General features: G+C 45.7%; 1 protein-coding gene across 2 annotated transcripts; it reads right to left on the minus strand.

Moving 5' to 3' along the window:
• Positions 1–6,393: 6,393 nt before the first annotated feature.
• CDK1 (cyclin dependent kinase 1) lies at positions 6,394–19,625 on the minus strand. Of its 2 annotated transcripts, none has more exons than XM_083614516.1 (8): positions 19,494–19,625; positions 16,692–16,749; positions 14,802–14,958; positions 12,139–12,262; positions 10,412–10,582; positions 8,804–8,967; positions 7,969–8,110; positions 6,394–6,732 (listed from the first exon to the last, which is right to left on the minus strand). In XM_083614516.1, exons 2-8 carry the CDS (start codon positions 16,726–16,728, stop codon positions 6,616–6,618), a joined length of 912 nt encoding a protein of 303 aa, XP_083470642.1. In that variant the 5' UTR covers positions 16,729–16,749; positions 19,494–19,625; the 3' UTR covers positions 6,394–6,615. The 2 variants fall into 2 exon arrangements, with proteins under 2 accessions (XP_083470642.1, XP_083470641.1); XM_083614515.1 differs by having other exon boundaries at positions 19,424–19,580.
• Between the last annotated feature and the right edge of the window lie 334 nt (positions 19,626–19,959).

Below are 19,959 nucleotides of genomic sequence, written 5' to 3' on the forward strand. Positions count from 1 at the left end.
TGTTTCCTGATTATTTGGTCTGGTTTAAAACCGTTACAATGAATCTTTTACCTTTAAGATGCTTTTTTCCATCCAAAATATATAGCCAGAAAGTATTGCATGTTGAATATTTCAGGGTGGGTTTATTCTTAACAGGTCAGGGAAGAAGAACACCAACAAGCTAGAGTTTGCACATAGTCCTTTTCATTCAGAACCGGTGAAATTAACTGTTCCATTGCTGTTCCCTATATAATTTTTCTCCCCACCAACACCAGTCCCTTTGTGTTCAGGGAACCTCTGAGTCCTTGAAGCTTTATTGAGAGAAGACAGACTCAGCCTGATGTTTTGCTCTGACTGTAGAGTTCTATAGTCTCCCAGCCTGGCTTTCACAAGTGTGGGGTTGTTGTTTTTGACCCCTGTACTTTGTTAGAATGGTTATGCCCACCTCTTCACTGTCATCATTCCAGGACCTAACAATTTCACCCTTACGTATTAATGGTAGGATCCCTCCCGTTCCCTACATATTCTACATTTGGTGAGCAGGTAGAGGAGCAAGACCACACTAGCCTGCTTTAAATCTACTTTTAGGTGAGATGAGGTTCTATCTACTGGTTTCACATTTGACCACGTGCACGGAAACAAGCGGGGAGTGGGTAGGAGCAATCCTCTTTCGCTTGGGTGTATTTGCTTTGTGCACAAAATGCAGAAAAGCGGTACAAAATTTTGTCCACGTTAACACTTGACACACACACAAACTCTGCTTGACTGTGATGTGGCAGAATTGCACCGCAGCATGATGCAGAACATTGCAAGATTATGCATACTGATGGAGAAAAGGAATAGGCAGCTTTTCCTGGTATAAAAATGCAAACCCATGGCTTTCCATGCTCCCTCCGATTTTAAAACAGCCGCATATGGTTTTTATAGACTGTGTGCGTACACATGCATGGGCAGATACAAAGTGGAACAAAGCAACTAGAAACATCCTCCATTTTGGATAAGCGGACAGATTTCACTCCTAGCAGCAGACAGGTTTGTTGCAGTTTTATAGCGTACTATGTATTTGTCTCTAAAGTGTTTGTTTACTGACATTCTCCAAGCATCATGCAGGAATTCCCATTAAAAAATAGCAGCCATATAGCAGCAATTTCTAAATTGCCAAAGCTAATCTTCCCTACATTTCAAGCCATAAAGAAAGTCGCCAAAAGATGTGTTTAAAAATGCCTTTTTGGGGAGAAAAAGGTGAATTTGCTCGCTTCTTTCTAACAGCTATTATTTTATGAACACATAGAAACTTGTCCAATACTAATTGAATGGGTTTCTTTTTAAGTGTCTCAGCAACAGAAGTGTTTGCAATTTCCTTCACCATGGAGGACAAGCAAGCTCCCACTCCTCTTCGGAAGTGCTGCCAAGCTCTCAATCACTTTAACAAGTGAATGAACATACAAATGCCGCCTGAGTTAGGTGTTTTATCATGATGATGTGCTTCTGCAAGTTCTTAACCACTCTTGCCACCACCCAGCACTAGGGCACCATGATGGTTTCTGAGTCTCCTTGGTTGTCTTTGATTATTAAAGCATTGATCTGCTAAGGACCTTGAGCAACGAGAACAATTTATTTTGTTTTCTGAACAGTGAGGTAACCAGTATCAAATTCCTGGGCAAACTTGTCGATGATGCTTCAGTTAAATGGTCCAAGATGAAGCACGAAAGAAAAAGGAATGAATTTCACCAAAGCAGATAGGAAACAAGGTGAAGGAAGCATATTGCAGTGAGTGCATAAAGGCTTTTATTCTGGGTGCAATAGCATCATAGCTACTGAAAACAAAACAACTATATCTTCTATCTTATATATCACACACACACACCCATACACAAAAGAAAACCAGTTAGCTTTTTTTTTTGCTTTTGCGAAAGTATGGTTGTGCTGTTGTCACCATGTGACTACACCAGAATGAAGCAGCAGTAAAGATTTGGGTGGGTGGGAATAGCAAAAAGGTGTTGGGAGGCTTGCTTTGCCTTCCCCTCAACTACTGCTCTCATATGTGCTGAATGCTATCTAGTCAGCCACCAGCATGGTTATATTCAGTACATGGAAGGATGGGAAGATTCATTTTGTCCTTGGGGCAGCCCCAACTCTAGTGTCATTTGGCATATTCATTGCATAGACAGTACATCTACTGCATTTTGGGAACTGACCTACAGCTTCTGCTTATGGCTCTTCCTGCTTTTACCTTGGCTTGGCTTCAGTCACTTGCCCCCAAGGTCTTCAAAGCTGCTCTCTCTCTAGGGAGCTATGTCACCATACACCCTCCAGCCTTTCCATTGGAGCTGTTCAAGTAATAGGATAAGCTGGTTGTTCAGAACCATATTTATCCAGATTCAGATACTAAGGAGTACTTTTTACACCTGTCAGATCATTGCTTGCAGGACAGTATATAGCTGCAGCTACAAGAACAGCAGCAGTGGGTGGGTACCTAGCGTGTTCTCTGTCAACATTTTACTGACTGGGTGATTTTTCCACTTTTTCTAATCAGTAGACATGCTTTGTAAAACACTGCCACACAGACATATTATTTGCCACAAGTAAACATTGAGTACTTGCTGCATGCTCTGCGGCACCAAGCTTTACTAACACACTCTATAAAACTGAGCAATGTAAGACACACTTGAGATACTGAAATGAATAGCTGTAAGGTTTTAAGCTGTAAGAAGGGTTAAAGCATTTGTATGCACAGTAGAAGTGGCATATTGGTACCAAAGCACTAGCCATGTCCTAATCCAGCCAGGACTGTGTGTGTGTGTGTGTACACAAAAAAAGCAAACAGAGCAACTGACCTAGATTGCGCACCTGTAAACCTGCAGTGAGACGAGCAGCATCTGCTGAGTTTTATGCCTGCTGCAGAGATATTGGTGTCCTTGACCTCCTTTGCACCTTATAACCATGTCAAAAGTAAAAAACACACACCAACCAATGGTTTGGGTTAGGCTTTTTGTTTTATTAGGTTGCGCATTGTTTTGTGAGGATTAACTCTTGCAGCTCCTCTCCTTTTTAGAAGAAGAAGAAAACCACAACTCTGTGTATGTCATATTATGCACAAGCCGGATTTTATTGCATAAGCAAATCTTTCCCCTCTTTCTTTTTTAAAGTGAAATCCTGAATTCCCTCTGAGGATTTCCTTCTCTAAGCTGTAGCAGCTAATGAGGATTATACAGAGCGACACTTATTACTCTTGTTCCTCTGCCTAAGGAGGCCCCTCCAAGCTGGGGAAAAAAGCTTATTGTCTCAAATGTGCTGATCTGGGAGAAATTCAGTGCATGCATATATATATATGCGCGCGCGCACTATCAGGAAGAAAATGTCAGGCAATATAAAAAGTGTTTGGTCACGACCAGCTACATCCCTTCTGAGCTTAAATAAGGCTGTCTGCTCAACATTTACAGGCCTTAAAATGGTCACCTCTGTTCACATCACAAAGCTGGTCACTATCCAAGTGCACCAACTCTAGGGGGCAGAGGTGTCTTAGGACCGCTCAATATTTGTTTGAAGGTGGCCCAGCCCCACCAATGTTGAGGGGGCCCATCAGGGAAGGCTGCACTGGCCTGCATGGTACGGGGAGACGTGTGTGACATTGTGTGTGTGATGACACACACGCGAGACACGTACGTACTGCCCCATCTTGGGGGCAAACTGGTGCCTCTGTCCTTACTCAAATGTCAAGGAAGGAGAAAGTGCACCCACCGCTTTGGCCAGGCCCTGCCAGGACTGCTTCAGCAATGTAGACTGCCGCCCCCTTACAATTAAACAGATGTATTTTAATTACCACACCATGTTTTATGGATTTGGGTTTTTTAAAAAGAAAGAATCAAACTCTCTTTCTCTGACCCTCAGGGTCACACAAGAAGAGGAACAAGTTGTCTCATTAAAACACGCTTGCGAAGTGACTTTTAAAGGCAATGTACCAGCGCCGATCACCTGATGGTTGCTGAGACACATTGCCTTTGCAATGATTCTGCTCAGAGCCACGAGTTTTGACGTCCCACTGAAAGTGGTTTCCAATGCAAACAGACTTCAAATTCATGGCAACCAAGCATTTTCCTGCATCTGAAGACAGCAAATGGGCTTGGCTTGTGGGAAACAGGTCAAATCAGGACCTTTGCTAGGCCTAACTAGACCTGCTGGAGGTGCCCCACCCTTCTTAAACATAAATGTTACCAGGGTTTGTTACTGCCATATAGTCATGCGTGAAATTAGTAGCACATAAACACTTAGTTCCCAACCACGTTACTTCAGCAAGCATAGTTTTAACCAGGACTGAGGCAGCAACTCTAAACAAAAGTTTATGTCTTCATGCTAGCCAAGAGAACACAGCAAACTGCTACTTCCAGTTCCTTGGGGGTGAGCTCCCTACACAGTTCGTCAGATTGGGTCTACTCTGCCTTAGGCACCAAACTCTCCTGGTACAATTCCAAGTAGACGTATAAACTGAGCCAGCAGCCTTACCAAATTACAAGTTCCAGAAATTCAGACATTAAAATAACACCTAATCTGAGACAAAGCCAGCTCATGTTTGCCATTTAGGCATACATGCTATTAAACTACCCGTTTTGTATGGAAAAACTGATCGCCGTTGGACAGATATTCCCCCACCCCCTGCCAGAATCAATGTTTAGATACTGCAGTGGCATCTTGTGGTCAAGGACAATATGACACCCCAACCAAAGATATTAATAGTTATGCTTTACAATTCTAACTTGTTTGTTGACCTGCAACATATAATTCTCCATTTGTAACTGTTTAAATGCAGCAGTTGCATGTAAGGTTACCACCTTCTCTCTTCTGCAGTTAAGAGCAACGTGGCAGGCTGATGTTCAGCAGATGCTGCTTTGCCTAGCAGCAATGTAGAATGCTACACCTCCAGTGATTAAGAGCAGGCATAGGCAAACTTGGCTCTTCCGATGTTTTGGGACTACAACTCCCACCATCCCTAGCTAACAGGACTTGTGGTTAGGGATGATGGGAGTTGTAGTCCCAAAACATCTGGAGGAACGAGTTTGCCTATGCCTGATCAAGAGACTGGAGCATCAAATGTACCAACAGTGATCTCAGTTCCCCAAGTCCCAGCGCTTGAATACCCCAAACAACACTCACACATGACGGCCATCTGCCAAGACCCATAAGCCTTCAGTTTTGGCATTCTTTGTTCTGCAAGAATCTAAATAGGAACAGCCATACCTGTAACCAGCATCCCTGGTAAAGCTGCCTCCTGGAGGCAGGAAGAGACGTTGGATCACCATTTTAAAAAAAGAAATTGGGAGTTCCTCTGTAGAGCATGTGAGAAATTAACTAACCCACATAATAAATGGGAAGTTGCTGGCGGGGGGGAGATCAGAGAAGAGACTGGGAAGAGAAGAAACCCCTGCCATGCTCAAGTCGAACTGACCAATGGCTGAACCAAACCAGGTCTACCAAGAAGTCCCATACAATTCATAATCCTGGGTAAGTAGTTTGGCTGCAATCCTACATCTGTAACAGCAGCACTTGAGCCCTAATCATAGCTCCAGATAATTTTATCACACACAAGACATGAAAAGCATACATTACTAGGAGGTCTTTTTTCCCCCCAACCGGAACTCAGTTCTGGCACCTCCCAGGTGTGCGTCATTCCCATTACAAGAGAAGGGAGGAATTTGTGGCGAGTTCCGGCACCTCTTTCTCTAGAAAAATAGCACTAATTACTAGCAAAATGCTTGCCATTGTGACAGAGAGCACGTGCGATGGGCTGCATCTATGTGCTCTGTGCATACCGCATTCGCTATGTCTATCATTGAGGGGCAGGCTACACCCACAGGGCGACTGCGCATCCTCCCCCCCATTACACAACGCCTACTTCCAACCCATGTAAGCAAATTGTTGGATTTCACAGCTCGGTGGGGCAGGGGCTGCAACCATTTAAGTTCTCTCCAACCATGCGGGGGAGGGGGGGGGAGATCAAGCCTCTCCCTGTCTAGTTAGCAGTTTCTTTTATCCATCGGATTGTATCCAATGGTACCCGCCGCATCTGCTAATCTAGTGAAGTCCCCCATCAGTGTGACAGCAGCCTTACTGCCCCTTCCCCACATCTTCAGAGTATTGAGAAAGCCTTCGGTGTGGGGAGTAGTGCTGGGGGTGGGAAGGGGGGGGGCAGAGAGATGAATCTCTTAAAATAGCCGCAATCCCTTTCACAAAATCCATATCAAAACTCAGATACGTAATTTCTTTTTTTGGCAGCTACCGTGCAAATTTGATGCCTTTAGTTCTGTTGGGAGGTTGATGCTGAAGAAAACTGGGACCTCCTCTGCTCCCACCTAAGATTTAAAGTTTTTTTATTATTACTATTAATTATTATTATTTATATATAATATTGGGCTTCACTGAGCAGTGTACAGCTTTATTGAAAGTGAATAGGTTAATATTTACAATTAAAGGAAGATTCAAACCAAAGCACTCTATAGACAGGGCTACAGTTTTAGAATAGGACAAGACAGACACATATAAAAACAGGGATATCAATAAACTTCGACAGTGGGGGGGGGGGGAAATACCACGAGTTTCAGTATTTCTGCTTCAACCACATTCAGGTTGTTTCAGGGGCAGTTAGCATTTCTTGATCCGATTGGCTGGTAGTTTGGATTTGTCCAAGTCATCAAAGTAAGGATGATTCAGAGCCACGCGGCCAGAAATCCTTTTTGCTGGATCATAGGTCAACATTTTCTGCAAGTGGAAACAAAGGCAGGTTACACGCTGGCCTCTTGCTATGCAGGGGAGCCTAGAGAGTCCTCAGAACCAGACTTTCCACGATGAATCTCAGACCAAAATGTACAGTATTCAAGTTTCTCTTCTTTTAGAAGTATTAGACACTAGGCCAAGACCTTTAGGGTGGGAAAAGATGTGCTCTCACCTGTCCCTAGCTTAATACCATCACTTCCTTCCCAACGTCAACACTTAGGCTGCTGACCTGAGCCCCAGTTCATATATTATTATTCTATGGCGCACTCTTCACATGTCCCTTCTATCTGCTACACAGGTGACCTAACCTATGAAATAGACACTCAAATGTGCTCATGTCCAACCCACCCAACGCTTCTCCCCTCTTCGTTTTCTGGAAGAGAGATGGCATGAATTGAGCATCCATGCCTTATAAAAGCAACAGAGTGATGCAACATGTAATGTAACCCACCACAGCCTGCTAACTTTGCCCAGTAAACCTCCGCAGGTTCTCCAGCGAGAATGGAATCATCCTGTGACAATTTGGTAACTGTTACAAACCAGGAGTGAGGATGGGGTGGAGAGGGGACTTTTATAAAACCCAGTGTGGATATGCAGACAAGAGGGCGAAAGACTCCTCTGTCACTGCGCTAGAATTCAGGGTCACCCCTATGAAACTGATGCGGCAGTTGTTTCAGGACAGATGAACAAAAAAGACCCCCAAGTGCTTCTCCACACAATTATATTTACGGCATTCTCATCCTATACGATTGCAGCCATGGTCACGGTTTCAGATGGCTTTTGGGGGGCAGATTAGATATCTCTATGAGCTTGTTTATCATCAGTAGCGGTCAGCCATGGTAGTCGAGTAGAACCTCCATGTTCAGAGGCAGCACACCTATAAATAGCAGCTGGAGAAGCAACAGCTGGGGAGGGCTTTTGGCTTTGCACCCTGCTTCCAAAGGTGTGCAGATGGGCACCAGTGGCAAGTACAATGCTGGACTGTGTCGGCCTTTGTTCCAAGGCAGTAGACCTCTCTGTCTTGTATTTTTTAGATGCACAAAACCCCAAGAACATTAAACAGCTTATCTGCATACATCTGGATACACTGAACTCTATGCAGACTTATGCACAGGGGAAACAAAATTATTTCAGTAAGGTACAACACTGTCTATGTTGCATCAGAATGATTTTTTTTAAAAAATGATACACAAGTTTTATGAGAGTGAAACAGTCGCTTACCAAAAGCAGGTCTAGTCCATCCTCATTCAGGTTTTTCACCAGAGAGGCCAGACTGCTCGGTTTCCACTTGGGGAAAGTGTTCTTGTAATCCTGCAAGGATTCTACTTCCGGCCACACGTCATTGTTGGGCGTCCCCAAAGCTCTACAAGGAAAACAGTCAAAAGTGGGTTGATTAAGCAGCCTTGGCAAATCTGCTCGAATGGATTCAGCCAAACACTTCTTTGAGTGTTACCTACTGAAAGATTCCTGCAGTGATGCTTCAGAATCCAACATAACCGAGACACAAGTTATGCAGCTTTGTGTTGGAACTCTCGGCTTTTAAATATATGTGCGTCAATAAGACTGTACTGCCAAAATGGGAGGGAGGGGGAAAGAGAGAGAGATCTGCATTGTGTTTTTGAACCACAAAGAAGGCTATGCAAGAGAAAATAACAGCAATTGCCAGAGAAATAGTTGACAAGACACTGCTGCAATGCCCTCACCTGACAATAATATCCGAACACCTCCCAGTCTTATTTATGATATCCTATATACATTGTTCATAGGATCCGGCTATCAAGGTTGCACTCCCAAGTATACTTACCAATAGTAAGTCAGTCTCTTTGAAGTAAGTGGGACGTGCTTCAAAGCAAATATAGCGAGGACTGTACTTGGTTTCAAATTAGAACAATTGGTTTAGCAGTTTGCCGTTATGACACCGGAAAACCACAGGCCTCAATTGCACCATAATAATTTTTAAAAAAAAATAAATTCACACAATATCAGACCGATGGGATACAACATTTCCGCGGAAGGAAAACAAGACCACAAACTTTTCTCATTTTAAGTTAGATACCTGAAGATCCTGAACAACTGATCAATTTCTGAATCTCCACGGAAGAGTGCTTGCTTGGTTGCCATTTCAGCAAATATCGTCGCTATGCTCCATATATCGACAGGTGTGGAGTAACGTGCAGAACCTAGCAGCACTTCTGGAGCTCTGTACCACAGAGTTACTACCTAGCACAAGAATAGTGGGCATTAGAAGGGGTTTTTTTTCATTAAAAAACCCCCGTCAGCTGGGATGGGGGGAAGGATTTAACGTGTTTTGGAACACTTATGCATGAATTACTGCACTCAGCCACACTGTCCAGCATACGACATTTCTGGAATCAGCACGCCAGTTTCTAAAGTCGTTTTTTAAAGAAAAAGAAAAAAAGCTGCAGAGTTTTCTAGTTCCTATTTTGTAGGCGAATATACTCAAGGAAAGGGACGCGGGTGGCGCTGTGGGTTAAACAACAGAGCCTAGGGCTTGCCGATCAGAAGGTCGGCGGTTCAAATCCTCACGACAAGGTGAGCTCCTGTTGCTCGGTTCCTGCTCCTGCCAACCTAGCAGTTCGAAAGCACGCCAGTGCAAGTAGATAAATAGGTACCGCTCCAGCGGGAAGGTAAACGGCGTTTCCGTGCGCTGCTCTGGTTCGCCAGAAGCGGCTTAGTCATGCTGGCCACATGACCCGGAAGCTGTCGGCCAGCTCCCTCGGCCAATAAAGCGAGATGAGCACCGCAACACCAGAGTCGGTGACGACTGGACCTAATGGTCAGGGGTCCCTTTACCTTTATACGCAAGGAAGTTCGCGTATTAATTGTTTGAGGTGAATTCTTGCCCCGATTGTCTGTCCTTTCTTCCATACTCAACCTCATTTCATCCGCATAGCTATCATGTAAAAGGAGGTCACACAGACCAAGAGCATCCAGTTCAAAGCTCCTCCATGAGCTCCCTGGTTTTTTATTAAGTCCACTACTTCCTTACATCTTAAAAGCCCCAACTGCCATGGGGAAGTGCAGCAAGGCACCCCACGACTGCGGGAAGGTGTGGTGAGTCCTTCCTCTGCTGCGAGGATACCCACAGAGCCCTCCACTTCCACAGGGAGGCGCAGTGGGGTCCTCTGCTGCCGCAGGGAGGCCTGGCGAGGTCATCCGCCACCGTGAATAGGTGCAGTGAGGCCCTCTGCCACTGCAGATACATATCATGATATATCGAGATATCATAATGTTTAGTTGGTGATATATTGTGATATCGAACACCAGACGTCACCCAGCCCTAGACAGACCTGGGCCTGATTCAACAGGGCTCTTCTTAATAGCATGAAGCAACCTCCTTAATAAAGCAACATTAAATGGGGGAAAAACTTGCTAGCCTCAGTGTAGGAATTATTTTTTCCATATATTTTTTAAATTAATTATCCAAAGGTATTTCAAGGCATTTATCATCATATACAGTTTCTTCTTCTTCTTGACATCCCACCCCATCTTTCCTGATGTTGTTGTTTCACTGCTTTTTATTAGCTATCTTGTAACACAAATGCTTTTATTGCCTAAACCCCAAATCATTGGTTCTTTCAACAATCCACAGCTTATACCTTTTAGTGTAGGATTTAGCGCAGAGAGATCCACAGTCCCTTACCTCATGGGTGTAGACCCGGACAGGGATGCCGAAAGCTCGAGCCAGGCCAAAGTCGGCCAGTTTAATTACTCCGTTGTCATCGATCAACAAGTTCTGAGGCTTCAGGTCTCTGTGCAGAATTCTCCTCGAGTGACAGAACACAATACCTTGCAAGATTTGGTACAAGTAACTCTGAAAGAATATTAAAACAGAGTTGGCATTGGAAGACGGCGTGTTCAGAAGGGCATGCACTTCACCTCTTGTCTGCCCAAAGGAGAAGGGCAAGACGGGACAGGTGTGGTAAAAATAGGTATTACAAAACCTTCCGTCCCTTACAGCGGTTCCCACCCTGTGGGTCCCCAGATGTTGTTGGACTACAACTCCCATCATCCCTGAGCTCTGGCCTTCCTAGCTAGGGGTGATGGGAGCTGTAGTTCAACAACATCTGGGGACCCACAGGTTGAGAAAGGCTGCTTTAGAAGAATGGAGCCACTTACACTAGGTTCCTAGCGGTCTGCAATCCAGGCTATGCGAGTCCAATCACATACACCTCCTTTGCGAAATGCATCCCTCGCTCCCCTTGTCCACTATCAAGCTTTAGCTTGCAAGCTTCTCGGGGCTCAGGACCTATCTTCGCTGATGTTACGAGAAAGGAGGACTCCAACAAAACAACAAGTAGACCTTTCCTGACAGTAGGAGCTCTTCGACAGTGAAACAGACTCCCACGAGGGGCGGTGGGCTCTCCTTCTCCTTGGAGGTTTTTAAGCAGAGGTTGGGTGGCCATCTGTCGGGGATGCTTTAGTTGAGATTCCTGCATTGCAGGGGTTGGACTAGATGACCCCTGGGGACCCTTCCAACTCTACAGTTCTGTGAAATCAAAACATCATGCACACTGATGGCACTAACTAAAACAAAAGACAAATGAATGGTGACAAGCAGATCCACACGAGCTTAACTTCAATATGATATTGCAGTGGCACCTCCACATCATTAGGGTGATTTTATAGCTAAAATGGCTAGAAAAGCTGCTTCTTACAAAGGGTCAGCTTCAAAATTCAGTAAGCTACCTAAAAGACTATTACAGTGGTACCTTGGTTCTTGAACTTAATCCGTTCCGGGAGTCCGTTCGACTCCCAAAACCATTTGAAAACCAAGGCGCGGCTTCAGATTGGCTGCAGGAGCTTCCTGCACTCAGTCGAAAGCCGTGCCGGACGTTCGGCTTTCAAAAAAAGTTTGCAAACCAAAAGACTTACTTCTGGGTTTGCAGTGTTCGGGAGCCGATTTGTTAGGGAGCCAAGCCGTTTGAGAACCAAGGTACCACTGTACTACCCTGTTTTGCTTCTAGAACAGTGAATTAGCACAAGGGGAATAACCTTTAAGATGTGAACCGGAGAACACAAAAGCCCTGCTATACCTATGGTCCTGAACACAGGCTTCAGAATTGCCTGTTGGCTGCCACGTGGGCCACCAATTCTTACGCCAGGCTGCTGCAGCTGTTTGCTGCAGAACAATTCACAACAGTCATTTTCAAACTCTGTTCCTAGATATCCTCACGGCGCTTTGGGATCTTACAAAAGGATCCTGGATGGCAAGGACTGTGATGATGGAGAAGCATTGGCCAAACACAACTTGCCTACTCTTTCCAATTCACCTCAAGAGTCTCGGCAGACAGATCAACGTAGACGGGGTTTCGGGGTTTCGTGGGCAGGTAGGGCAAAAGCTACCCGTCTGCAGTATCGTTTCCTTACCTTAACAAGCATACGATCTAGGTACTGCCCAGATGGGATGGAGTCCAAGTATTTCTTGAGATCCATAGAAAGAAATTCAAATATCAGGTAAAGTCTTGAGTCTTGCATAAGCACATCCTGAAGACTGAAAAGAATTTTCCTTTTATTAAGAAAGACAAAACAGCTCAAACCTTTTCACCAAACATACAATGTGGGTTTGTTATATGCAGCACTAAGGCCCCTTCATCTAACTGGACGAACATCCCATAGTTTATTATACTTCTATCTAATCAGCCATCGTAACATGCCGTGCTAAGGTTTCTGCAGGTTCACAGCATATACATGCCTATGTGAAAGCTGGTAATTACACATGCTGCTGGATCCATTAAGCTTACAGCTATAAATCTCATGAAGATGACGGATGACTGGGAATTATAAATTAATGTGAAACAGACAGGCCTAAATGAAACTAGCTTAATACACTTAGTTATTTAAGCATATGTTCACCAGGGTGCATATAGTTGTTTCAAAGGTGAACATTTAGGCACTCAACCCAGTATAGTGTTCTGCTTAGTACTATCAGCCCTTGTTTCTGTAGTGGGGTGGGAGAGCTGAGAAAAATGCAAATATATTTCACATCTGGCAACCAACGTTCTGCTTTGGTTTCAGGTAGTACACGAGTAAGGGACCCCTGACCATTAGGTCCAGTCGTGGCCGACTCTGGGGTTGCGGCACTCATCTTGCTTTATTGGCTGAGGGAGCCAGCGTACAGCTTCTGGGTCATGTGGCCAGCATGACTAAGCTGCTTCTGGCGAACCAGAGCAGCGCACAGAAACGCCGTTTACCTTCCCGCCGGAGCGGTACCTATTTATCTACTTGCACTTTGATGTGCTTTTGAACTGCCAGGTTGGCAGGAGCTGGGGCCGAGCAATGGGAGCTCACCCCGTTGCGGGGATTCGAACCGCCAACCATCTGATCGGAAAGCCCTAGGCTCTGGGGTTTAACCCAGAGCGCCACTCACATCTACATGGGTAGATGAGTCTAAAAAGCCCAGGACACAAATTTTCACAGCCCTCTAGCTGCTATGGTGACTCATTTACCAGAAATAACGTATTTAGCATTAACTTTGGAGGTGTATACTTGATTCTGACCAAACTAAGCCTCCTGGAGCAAAATATACATCCATATGAACATGCTCCACCACCCAAAAAAAGATTTGTAGAGTTGGAAGAATTCCTTCACTGCTTAGAAAAGTTGAATTCAGAAGAGCTTTGGATTTAAACTAAGTGTATGATTTTCTGAGCAACAAATTTAATCTTATTCAAGCCAGATACGCATTAAATTTAACCAGAATTTTGGGCAGATCTCCAGGTTAGGCTTTAGGCCTAACACCCACTCAAGTTATCTTCTCATAATTAAACTACCTTAATTCCTGGTTGTGGTTCAACAGAGAAGCTCTACCAAGTTAAGTCAAAATAACTAGGCCCTCTGAAGGAGCCTTCCTTGAGAAAGTCTGAGTCTGTTATTAAAAGTATGATGAAATAACCAAGGATGTAAAAAAAATGAGCATGGTCCAGCCAGACTTAAGCATCTTTCAGTCCCACTGATCTTAAAGGCATTTAAGCATATGCTAAACTCTCCCACTGAAAGACAAGGACTTGGAAACGCTTCACATTCAATTGTTTAGTAAGCGTTTTCTTTTGGTACCACACATGCCACCTTGCATGCTACAAGAAACCTGCAGAATATATGCAAACTCTCCACATGCATAAGATTGTTTGTAAACTCTAATTACATTTAGTGTCTATAGAGGGCAACTACCGTATTTTTTGCTCTATAAGACTCACTTTTTCCCTCCTAAAATGTAAGGGGAAATGTGTGTGCGTCTTATGGAGCGAATGCAGGCTGCGCAGCTATCCCAGAAGCCAGAACAGCAAGAGGGATTGCTGCTTTCACTGCCCAGCGATCCCTCTTGCTGTTCTGGCTTCTGAGATTCAGAATAATTTTTTTCTTGTTTTCCTCCTCCAAAAACTAGGTGCGTCTTGTGGTCTGGTGCGTCTTATAGAGCGAAAAATACGGTAAGTATCCAGCCTACCTAAAGAAACACGAATCATATGTATGTAGAACAGAACAAGCGCAGGACACATCTAAGCACTTTTGCTGGGGAACTTAATTCCAGGTTTGTTCAGTGGGGCTTACCATCAGCCACTTTTGCACAGGACACAACCCTAAACGCAGCACTTGCTTTGTGTCTGTCTGTTGGGCAGGGGACGGGAGGACATGAGAAAAGCTGGAAAGGACCAGCCCTTATGTGTCTTAAAGACCAATAGTGGACAGCAAGCTGCTCTGCTCAACCCGCCCTCCCTCCAGTGGAGTCACGGCTGTATAGCCAGCACTCCTGCCGGTGTGATTACAACCAGGCTGGCCCATTCTAACATGCAGCAACGCAGCCAGAAAGAGGTCAGGTGAGCATCATAGCCCAATCATGCCATCAGCTGCTGCTTAACTCATCACCAACCGGACCCCTCAGGGTCCCTTCCAGCTCCAATTCCCTCATCATCACACATGAAAGACACCCTCACATTTTTAGGTGTAATTCGGCAGACTCATTGGGTGCCAAAAAAAGGGACGAAAACCCCATTTTATAGCTGAAACCCAGGTTATACAGGTGTAGACATACATACCAGACTATGTTGGGATGACGTAGCTCTTTTAATAAGGAAATCTCTCTAATTGCAGTGCTGGGAACACCTTCTTCGTCGTTCTCTAACCGGATTTTTTTCATGGCCACCACTTGGCCTGTAGCTTTGTGTTTGCCTTTATACACAACACCATAAGTGCCTAATGGGGGGAAAGCTCCAGTTTAATCCTCTGGACACAGCCACCAGGTTTGCACAATACATTAAACCAGAGGTCGGCAACCGAAGGCCCATGGGCCTCCCAGAACTGGCCCATGGCCGGTTCCATGGATAGGCGAGGGGAACCTGTGGGATTTTTTTCGTGGAGCGGGCGCCATTTTTCCCCACCGACATTTCCCATCTGCCTCACCGTGGTGGAACTTCCTCCCTCCTCCCAGTGTAGCAAATCACCAGCCAATCACCTGCTAAGGTTTGAGGCCCTGGCCAATGGGCGAACGGCTGCTGCGCATGGCCGAGAGGAGGAAGGGGGCTGGGCTGAGCGCATTTCCAGCAGCCCCTCGTCAGAGCAAGCGCTGCTCCTGTGCCTGCCCTTGCAAGCAGCAGAGGCTGTCAGTGTAGGAACGAGTCGCCTGAAAGCAGTCCTTTTGGGCTGCTCGTTCCTCCTCCGACGCTGCCGCCACCAGCCTCTGCCTCTTGGCAGCACCCTAGGTACGCAGGAGGACGGGAGGGGCTGGGGGAGAGAGAAGCCCCCTCCGCCGTGTGCGGATGCGTGCACACACACATGCACTACGGCCCACCAGGAGGTTTGTGGTGTGGTGAACTGGCCCACCCCCCAAAAAGCTTGCTGACCCCTGCATTAAGCAAACCCAAATGTGTGAACTCCCACTGAGCGAGCAGTGTCTTCTGCAGTGTTAGAAACTCAGGTATGTAATCTAATCGCCAAATGGCACCTTAAACCTGGGTTATGGTCGCCACAAAGGAATGTATTATTATTTTATTCATTTCCTTTTTATACCACTTTAGATTTTAAAGAACGAATCTCAAAGCGGTTTACAACACATTAAAACTTCAAATAAAACAATCCAGAATAAAATCAATTCAAGCTTCAAGGATCCTTCTCCAAGTGACATTTTGCTTCCCCCAGTCACCAACCTGGCTTCCAGAGGTCTCCACGTGATCGCAATTGGACCCACGCCGGTCAAAAAGCGTGCCTTGCTGATTCTGGTCTTCTGAATCTGGGTAGTGGTTGAGCTCTCTCTTCAACAACCACACTGTAGCCAAGTTTTATTACTAGCTATGACTTGTGGTTTCCAAGGAGAGGTCAAGCACAAGGTTTAGGTGATGCCCAAGCTGAAGCCTGGCTTAGCTCAGCATGCCATGGGAGTAAAGGAGCAAAGCTCCTCTCCAGGAGCCCACACTGCCCCACTAAGATCACCATGTTGTGACAACCAGGGCATAGGCTTAATATGATACAAAGCCTTTTAGCCCAAAGATGGAAGCACGTTGCCCTGAGCAAACATCTATTGTCCTATTTGGGCATTCAGTTTACAAGTGCATGTGCAACAACCGAGGGAAAGTGGTGAGGTGCTCAGTGAGGTGGGGCTGATAATTTTCCAGGGTTTATTTCTCCACACAAAATTTCCCGTTTCATAAATTCACTAGTAGCAATGAATGGGTGCCAACTGCAAATACAGTATGAGGGAAGCAGTTTCGGAATCACAATTCAAGCTTTTCAGTGATTATCCCTAGGCAAGTATGTGGGTTAGCACACCATGCAGTTCTTTGGGTTGCTACATTTTATTAGTGAGTGGGGGACTCTCATGAGCCATGTAAGTGCCATCAATGACTCTGACTCAGTGAGACTTGCTTCCAAGTATATAGATGCCTTCTTTACAAGACAAAGAAAGATTATGTAATAGATCAAATGTTACCTACCTTCACCAATCTTTTCTATTTTTGTGTAGTCGTCCATTATTCCTCAATATGAAAAGGCCTGAAACAGAACAAGGAGAGTCAAGCAGTTGTAGTGACAGGTGCATCCCTACATTTATTTATTTTTTCAAAGAGAAGGGTTTCCAAAGCCGCTTTGGTGTGTTTTCAGGGGCACGTAGATCTTTGCCTTCCTGTAGTAATTCAGACAGCTGTAATTAAGCGAAAGCAAAGGTATTTTGCCGTATTACTGCCATCCTGCAAAAGAAGTCAACTAGAAGACATCCTTCCCTTTCGTTCCAGTTAATTTGACCTATAGCAGTTAAAGTCTGGGTTGAAAAGGCTAAGAATTTGCAGAGAAAGGGCAAGTAAAGGTTTAACCAAAAGCTGCCCTGGAGACACAAGCAGCCATAGAGAGGGCCCGCATAAGTGCCAGAATCAAAGGGGCAAGGCAGAAGTCATTGAAAGCAAGCTCTGGAGTTTTAGCGCCACCATTAAGAAAGCCCTGTCTCTTGTGCATGCCAGCCTAACACATCTTAAAAGCAGGCACTCAAGAAGGATAGAAGATAACCAAGTCCCAAGCAATTTAGTGTTTTAAAGATTAAGACCAGCACATTGAACTGGGTCTGGAAGCAAACGGGTAGCTACTCCAACCAGTGGAAAACTTGAGTTACGTAGATCTTCTGGCTCCCACCAACATTTGGGCTGCAACATTCTGTATCAGCTGTAGCTTCCAGACAGTTTTCAGAGGCAGTTCCTCATAAAATGCAGCAGTCTAGTTTGCAGGTCACCAGATAACCAAGGCCAGGTCTGATCATTGATCTAAACGGGGGCTGCATGAGATACAAGCTGGAGCTTGTGAAAACACTCCTGGCCACTACAGCTACCTGGGTCTGACCGTGACAAATCCAGGAGCACCCCCCCCCAAGCTGCACATCTGGTTCCTCAGGTGGAGTTCTACCACATCCAGGGCTGGTTGCACATCATCATCATCATTTTATTTGTACAGTGGGACCTCAGGTTAAGTACTTAATTCGTTCCGGAGGTCTGTTCTTAACTTGAAGCACCACTTTAGCTAATGAGGCCTCCTGCTGCTGCCGCGCCACCAGAGCCCAATTTCTGTTCTTATCCTGAAGCAAAGTTCTTAACCTGAAGCACTATTTCTGGGTTAGCGGAGTCTGTAACCTGAAGCGTATGTAACCCGAGGTACCACTTTTTGTCACCTTTCCATAGTTAAAACCATGCTCAAAGCAGCTTATAACATGAGAAGATTTATATAATTACAAAAGTAGTCCCAAACAAGAAAGAAAAATAAAACTTTTAAAAGAGCACAACCAAATATCAATGAACAGCAACAAGAACCCAAGCGACACCCTGATCCAGGAATCTGATCAGGGGCCTCAGCTTTTGTAGTTGGAGTCAGCCAGGGCCCCGCCTTCTCAGGCCAAGTGGAGAAAGGCCTGCAAGGCAGGACTCACAGCCAAAATTCAGCAGCCTGGGCTTTTGCAGCTGGAGTCAGCCAGGACCCCTTTCTTGAGTGCGAAAGAGATAGAGCTGCATGTCACCTGCCTATGGATGAGACATTGGGGATAAGATGGAATCTCGTAAGCCAAAGGTAGTAAGGCAGAACAGAAATCACCTAGTGCTACCAAAGATACTGACCATCTCAGAAGAAGAGAACCATTGTAGTATTGTGTCCCCACCTCCCTAAACAAAAGCCAATCAAGGATGCCATGATTAATGGTATCAAAGGACACTGAGAAGTCCTAAAGGATTTTTTTTTTTGAGGGGGGGGGTGTTGCACTTCCACTTTGCAGTCCCAGACAAAAGTTATTCACCAGGGCAATCACTGGGAGTTTATATAGTTTTAGGTTGGCAAGATACATATAGAAAGAATGAGAGACAGTAGTTTGCACTTCTTAATATTGCATTTATTTGCTAGATGTTCGCCAAGTGGGAGAGACCCATTAAGTTATTGCACAAGCTGTAAAGTGACATCTGCTTAAATTCATTCCAGAAAACTCCTTCCCGTGCCTGTGATCCTGAGAATAGTCAAGCCAACAGAACCTGCAGTCTGAAAAGGCCACAATCCTGCTCACAAGTGCTGCACTCACTGTATGTCTGTCTGCTTGCTCATACAGGAGGCCACATGCTAAGGCCAGGAGAGTCAAGTGCAGATTTACAAAGGCCAAGGAGAAAGAGATCTTGGGCATTAGGTAAGCACATGGGGGAGAGATAAGAACAAACCTCTAGCTGTCTCCCCTCCAACCCACCACATACACTAGATTTTTAACCCGCTATACCCAGATCAGAGAGAAAGAAGAGTTCAGAAATACTCTGGCTAGCCTTCCCCCCCACCCCACCCCCGCACTACCTATAGAGGTTGCTCAAAAGTAATCCCCAGTGGGTGGTAAGTTTGCAGCCTTCAAAATAAAAACTTTTTAATTTTTTTTAAAAAGAGGAAGTGAGTTAAGGGACGCAGTTTGGGGAAAACGCAACATTTCTTCTGTGGCTTTTTTTTTTTTTTTAAGTTCTCCCACTCATCCAGGCAAAAGTGTCGAGCAGTGAAGGGAGTATGCACAGGAACACAAGAGTTGCACATTTATTTTAAAAAGTGGGGTTTAATGCGCTCCCCCTACCCCTGCCCTTTATCCTCCCGGCAGCCTCCTGCCCTGGTCTATATCCCAGCCACGGGTCTCCCTCTCCCGTCCCCCACGTCCCCCTCGCAGCCCCCTTACCCTCTCCGCCCGGGCCAGCCCCACTGCTTCCAGCCGTTCCCCTCGCCTCCCTGCGAAAACAAGGACGCACCTTCCGAAGAACCGGCGGAGGAAGCAGAGGCGGCGGCTTAGCAGCGCCTGCTTAAGAGAGGCCGAGCGCAGACGGATTCAAATCGACCGCGCTGAGCCGACTCCCAACGCGCCAATGGAGCCGCGCCGCTGCTTTCAAAAGGGCCAATCGGAGGGCAGGCGCCAAAGCCGGGCAGAAGAGCGGCCCCGTTTCCACGCAGCGGGCGGGCGCAGCAACCAGAGCGGAAAGGTTCTGCAGAGCGTGCTCTCCTCCACCCGCCGCCGCCTGTTATTGCCAAGGAATTCGAACGTGGGCGGGCTTAATTGCTGTTTGGCGTTTTAGATTTGCATTTTCGGCTCGCTTTTCGGCTGGAAGAGCCTTTCTGGAACAAGCTGTGTTTTTGTTTTTACAGAAGACTTCTTCCGCAGTTCGGGAGTTCGCCTGCTCCTCCCGTCTTAAACGGGTCTCCCCGATGCACCTTCAACTG

This window comes from Podarcis filfolensis, assembly GCF_964270895.1.
Source record: "Podarcis filfolensis genome assembly, chromosome: 5".
Lineage (NCBI taxonomy): Eukaryota > Metazoa > Chordata > Lepidosauria > Squamata > Lacertidae > Podarcis > Podarcis filfolensis.

What these genes read in the sequence shown, in the direction of transcription:
- CDK1 (XM_083614516.1), bottom strand. Translation starts at nt 16,728, where the DNA reads ATGGACGACTACACAAAAATAGAAAAGATTGGTGAAG. An exon ending in TAGATCGTATGCTTGTTAAG is followed by an intron (nt 10,583 to 12,138) that starts GTAAGGAAACGA and finishes ATATTCTTTCAG; the next exon opens with AGTTACTTGTACCAAATCTT. An exon ending in CAGTTGTTCAGGATCTTCAG is followed by an intron (nt 8,111 to 8,803) that starts GTATCTAACTTA and finishes TTTTCCTTGTAG; the next exon opens with AGCTTTGGGGACGCCCAACA.